General features: G+C 39.6%; 1 protein-coding gene across 1 annotated transcript; it reads right to left on the bottom strand.

The window, feature by feature from the left end:
* Nucleotides 1–2200: 2200 nt before the first annotated feature.
* On the bottom strand, nt 2201–4664 carry ccnb1 (cyclin B1). The gene is made up of 9 exons (XM_087791028.1): nt 4567–4664; nt 4353–4481; nt 3917–4024; nt 3666–3854; nt 3438–3596; nt 3134–3370; nt 2933–3073; nt 2752–2862; nt 2201–2681 (listed from the first exon to the last, which is right to left on the bottom strand). The coding sequence occupies exons 1-9, from the start codon at nt 4585–4587 to the stop codon at nt 2577–2579; spliced, it is 1200 nt and encodes a 399-aa protein (XP_087647154.1). The 5' UTR covers nt 4588–4664; the 3' UTR covers nt 2201–2576.
* Between the last annotated feature and the right edge of the window lie 1336 nt (nt 4665–6000).

Here is a 6000-nt window from a genome sequence, read left to right as displayed (position 1 = left end):
GGCCTATGAAGACTCCTGTGGCAAAACACAGCAAAAGCTTCAAAAAATATACATAAAAATCAACCTTTACAGTGTATTTTCTTACTTTTATTCACTGTTCAGTAATTAATTATGTGTTAAGCATTTCGTGCAATCATATTCAGATGGACATAAAGCTTTTTCAGCAGCATAGTCTAACACTTTAGGACTGTTGGTCTGCTCCTTTGGTCTCTTTCTAGTCAGATACCAGTCCCTGTTCTGCTTAGATAGCTATATATAATATAACATTTGATTAAATTCTATATTCTTTTCGCTCCCATTTTCTGAGGCCCCCATTGTGGCCCCTTTGATGAACACCATTGATCTAATACACTGCTAGAGGAGTTTCAAATTAAATGTTAAATGTAGAAAAAGGGTTGAATTATTTAAGTTAAAGAAGCAAACTCTTAAGAAGTGGTTTAGATTAGATTAAAGACTTATTTATTAATGTATGTAATGTCATGAAGCTTCATGAAAAAAGTGTCCTATTTTTTGGAGCCAAGGAAGTGATGCTATCGGCTAAAAAAAGATTTAATCATTAAAATAGTTGCTTTAAGCTAAATATTATAAAGCAACTATTGAAAATCAGGACAACACTTGGTGAAGCTTCATCAGTACATTACTTATTATAATATACATAATTTACTTCAATCTACTGAGTCACACTTTAGTATTAAATTCCCAGCATGCATTGTAACACGGTGTGTTTCGTAAACATGCATTGCTCATGAATGGTGTCTTTGATTCTGATAATTTGAACCATTTCTAGAGCTTCATGTGCAGATTCATTCAAACAAATGTTCCTTTTTTTGTGTTTTGTTGGAGAACTCACAGTGACAGTTAAGCCCCGGGTCTTATACTGGGGCACATTTGACGTCCTGTAGCGCCCCCTGTCTTTAAGAGTCCCAAAATAACTTGAAAAGCCACTGATTTTCCTCTATTTTGCATTCAAGTGAACGTATAGTTGGAGTTTTTTTTTACAATGACATGGCAAAGACTGTGTTCCAGCTACAGATGAGCAGCTTTAAACACATTCAGAACATGAGTCTCCTCGATGGAAGAAGCTTTTAGTGAAACAGATGTGTCGTCCTCTCCCAGAGGGATGTCAGAAGTCGTGGCAGATGGTCTTGTACATGAGAGCCTCCTGGTCTCTGAGGGGCCCGAGTGAGTGCAAAGAAGGACGAGTCAAGGGTCTCAGCTGGAAATGGATTAAAGCGGGTCAGAAACTTGCGTCTGTAAGTCAGGAAAGACAAACCACGCAACTATATGAAGCATCGTCTCCACTAGAGGGCACTCTTCACTATATACAACAAGTATTACAATAGCCATTTAACAATACTATAAAGTTATCATAGTCGAGTGGGGGCTTTCGGGACATGAACGGTGTGAACATGCAGTCATGGCCCCTGCAACACAGCCAGGATACGTGAGGATCAAACTACTTTGATGCCACATTTTCACTCAAGTGTCACATTTAATACAGCAAGCAATAAAGGAGCAACAAGTACAAAATCAAGCTAAATATGCCATGATTATAGTCTTTTTATATACATTTTTTTTGAGGGCAAAATACTCAAAATACAAAAGCAGAGGATCAAAGTCTTAAAAAAAAAAAGGCCCTAGTCATAGGGACTAGTAATAAAATAGAATTTATAGATGATAAATACAAAGGACTGCGTTGGGTTCTAAATGGTAGAATATAGACAAACAGGTTAACACCGTTTAACTATTCACAGTAAATCAGTGCCACTAATCTGAAGGTTTTTAAAAAGACGTTTTGTATTTGTCGTTTGTGTTCCGATCAGCAAGACATTTTGCGCCATTCTTTGTACGTGAAATAAGAGGAAAATCTAAACAAAAAGGTCAGAGGTGACCAAGGAAAACATTTGAAACTCGAATAAGCGGCTGTTTACCAAAAATGTTGGGTATCAAAGATATAATTCAACCCTATATTTGTATATATATTTGCCGTCAACTTCCGCGTAATTTCTCAGATTTAACAAGTGATAGAATAGCGCCACCCGACGTCGATGACTGGTAGAGCGCCTTAGCAAATTCCCCATATAACAGTTTAAATTAAACACTGTTATAAGGGGATAAATTAACAAATGTGGTACCAGTTAATTTAAAGGAGTGTTACACAAGCCATTAACCATGTAAATACACACTCAACAAGAATGAGCAGTGCATTCAAAATATTTAATGGTCGATTATATAACAAGCACAACTCTAGTTAAGAAACATCAGTAGGGAATAAACTGTCATAGGAAAAAAGAGGACTTTAACCTGATTAAGCCCAGTTTCCATTAAACATGATTTTCACTCATGATTGCTTATAAAATGACAATATGCAAAAGCTGAGTCAAACCATTTAATTAGTTAAGAACATAAAATCCTGATTAAAGTATTGCTGTACATTTTTATCCAAAAAAAACTGGAAAAATCCAAGTAAAAACAAGTCATCAACATCGATTAAAAAGTCCACGTTTGTGCCAAGGGTAAAATTCTCAGCTGCAACTTTACAACTGTACAGGAGCGCAGGCGGTGCCGGGTCCAGGTCACTGGGGGGCCTCCTTCGCAAGGTCTGTGACCACCGATGACTTGAGCTGGGGGATGGTGGCGATTCTCATCTGCTTCGACGTTGAGTACTTACCTTTGATTGCCTGTAAAAAAAAAATATATAAGATTAGTGTTGGAAAATTTTGAACCATGTGTGGACTTTAGGTCACTCACCATATGTTTAGTTTGTCCATTGTTCACCTTCACAACATTCTTGGCAATGTGTGCCATCACAGGAACCAAGCTCTCTGCGGTGTAGCCCATGTAGTGAGTCAAGGTAGCATCCTAAAGGATTTAAAAAAGGATAAGACAGCGTTCTAAAACAAGGAAACGTCTCAGCCTTAAAGTCACTCACCCACTCTCCCATGTCCAAGATCTTCAGCGTGAGGGCGAGAGCAGCACTGGCCACCATAGAAGGTGGGAAATGCACCATGTCGTAGTCAACCATGGTGAGCTCCAGCAGGTATTTGGCCAGGGTGTGTTGCTCTGCTGTGACCTGATCGATGCCATCATTTTAGAGTCAAAGCCAAAGAAGTGAAGCTCTTCCATCACAAACCTCGTAGATCTTCGAGGCACGTCGGAGGAACTGCAGCGGGAGAGGACGACCCAACTGGAACTTCAGAACCTCAAGGAACGTCATCTCAGTCTCCCGGATTTGCAAGGTGGTGTACGCCCGGTCGGTCACGTAGGCAAAGTCTCCGATCTCAGGAGGATACATCTCTTCGTATTTAGAGGCGAGGAACATGGCGGTGACGCCGACCAGCTGCAGCTGCCTTTTGGGAACCGGGTGTTCCTGTTGGCAAAATGTCAGTTTAAGTCATCTAAGAAAACTACACGCAATCCTCATGTGTAAATCTGACCTGAAGGAAGCGATCGATGAGCCCCACGGTCATGTACATGGTCTCCTGCAGCAGACGGAACTTCAGGCTCACTTGGACCAGCCAGTCGATGAGGATGGCTCGCATGTTACCAGACACTTCCTGCCCCTTCAGATAGTCTGGCCGAACATTCTGCTCAACCTGAGGACCATAAAAGGCGAGGTGAAAACCACACTTTTCTCCGGTTTACGTGGTCGAGTTTCCACAAACCTCCAGCTGGCGCATGTACTTGTAAATCTCCTTCACGTATTCACTGCAGAGCATAGGATTGTCATAATCATCCGCGTCCACGTCCCTGACTGCCGTGTCGAGCATGACGTCCGAAAAAGCCTGACAGAGATCCGCCGGCTCACAACCCGAAGTCTCCATCGGAGTCGGCGAAGACTGTTCTTCGACAACCTTCAAAAAATTTTTTTAGAGAGTTCATGCTGATGTACTTAAACCACCATCCATGTACTTACTGGAATCTCTAGTATCACAGGAACAGGAACAACCACAGGCTTCTCAATGGTTTCAACTTTGGTGGGGGCCACAGTGGGCTTGGTCTTCTTAACGACCTTTTTAGCGTCCTGTTGACGCAAAAAAATAAAAACATTTAAGAAAAAAATAAATGGTTTGACAGTTTATGATCCTTCCCTTTATGAACACAAGGGGGCGTACAAAAGCGATAAGTAAAAGCTATAGTTTAAAACGAAAACAAACCTTAACAAGGCATATTTTAAATTGAGCTTTTGATCAGTTAATACATCTTTTAATATAACAAATAACGTAAAGACTCAAGGATTTTCCCAATAATAACATTGCTGTCGTCGTTGAGTTCACTAGAAACACTTCTCTCTCTCTAATGTATTCGGTTACGCCGATCGCCATGTAATAAAAAATAAAAACACAATTTACCCTTTGCTGGACATCTTTGTTCAAGGCAACGTTTCCAATCTCTCCCAGAGCAGCTCGGGGTTTGGTGGTGGCCGCAGCAACAGAGCAGGCCTTCGCCGAGATCTCGGCTCTGGAGGAAGCCAAGCGGTTCTGCAGGACCACAAAAAAAAAACAAGGTTCGGTTAAACACAAGTTCATAGAAAATTAAACAAAGTGTCGTAGCCGAAGGACTTACTCTTGTGACGCGGAAAGCCATCTTGACGTGTCGTTAAAGCTTAAAAAGTCCTGAGTGTGGAAATGGAGGACGAGGCTGCGCTAGTGACCAGAGCGTCAGTGTTTGGGTTTAAATCCTCGCTCCCTGGACGCTGATTGGTCGAGGGGAATCATGTCGGTTGGGTGCGGCGGTCACGTGACAGGAAGTCGTCATTCCATTTCCTTTGACGTATTAAGCATTAACCAGAAATTAACGAAAATAAACTAGAAACCTTAAATAATGTACGGACCAATTATTTCCATCACAATGAGACTTTAAACATTTATATATATTTTTAATAATGTTACCTATTTCTCCAAGAGTAAATCATTTTTAACTATTATTACTTGTGTTGAAAATAAGTCAATAGTAGTTCACTGAGTACTTTGATCAATTGATGTTTCTTTTATATTTGTAATTTGTAGTATACGTATTAGAGTTATTAAAGCATGTTATCATGGTCTAGTGGAGAAACTTGCAAAGCTACTCCTGGAAACATAGGCTGGTCTTGACAAGACCCAAAATACGAGACAGTCATAATAGATATATTTATATTTAAATCCCCTCAAATGATTGTGTGAAAGAAAATGTGACAAATTTAGTTTTGGCAGTGGTGTTGTGCAAACAAACAAGCGTTTGGATACTGATTTTAACACATACAATTATTTGTGGATACTGATTTTAAGGGTTAAACAGTTTTTTTAATTCACATAAAGATTATTTTGTATTATTTTAACTTGTCTGTATAACATACATACCTATGTATCATACCTAACGGTATTTATTGACTATAAGCCTTCAGTCTGCCGACCACTATTTTATATGCTTGAGTTTATAAACTATTGTAAACATATGTACATGTTAATGAATAGTGTAAATGATGGAGGTAGTGTAGAAAAAAAAAAATACCACATTGGTGTTGGAACTATATCAAAACTTTGAGCCATAAACGGCCTGTGTTGATGTTTTTAATCATTTTTTGGGTGCTGTAGCCTGTTGCAGAAGGAGCTGCTCAACCACCCATGTCTTTTTATTTGTTTGAGTCAATGCCTACATTTCAAATCAGCCTCAGTTCTTTGTGTCCCTCCTTCATCTTCTACAGTCCCAGCTGTGTCCTGACCAAACCCTTCATATGTCCATCAGTGCAGAATTTCTTCCATCATGGGATATTCAAGATCTCTCCTTCTTCATCCAGACAACAGCATTTATGTAAAGAGTCACAAGCACTAAGAGGAAGGAGCCCAGTAAAAATCAAAACGTCTTTAAATAAAACATACGAGGATTTCCAACCATGTGTTCAAACTACTTTGAGGCAGACAAACACATCCACAAAAAGTACAAATATGGATCACTGAACTTGCAGACTTAAAAAAGCTCAGAGTAGTCAATTCTCTACAATGCTTCAGGAAAAAAAAA

Source organism: Callionymus lyra, chromosome 5 (assembly GCF_982586985.1).
Source record: "Callionymus lyra chromosome 5, fCalLyr1.hap1.1, whole genome shotgun sequence".
NCBI lineage: Eukaryota > Metazoa > Chordata > Actinopteri > Syngnathiformes > Callionymidae > Callionymus > Callionymus lyra.
This window is presented reverse-complemented; position numbering and strand designations above follow the sequence as displayed.

Bases quoted from the DNA above. Each gene is read 5' to 3' on its own strand.
- ccnb1 (XM_087791028.1), bottom strand. From the start codon at position 4,587: ATGGCTTTCCGCGTCACAAGA. The intron at 4,025-4,352 runs GTAAATTGTGTT...TTGCGTCAACAG, and splicing joins ACAAAGATGTCCAGCAAAGG to GACGCTAAAAAGGTCGTTAA. The intron at 3,855-3,916 runs GTAAGTACATGG...AATTTTTTGAAG, and splicing joins CTGTGATACTAGAGATTCCA to GTTGTCGAAGAACAGTCTTC.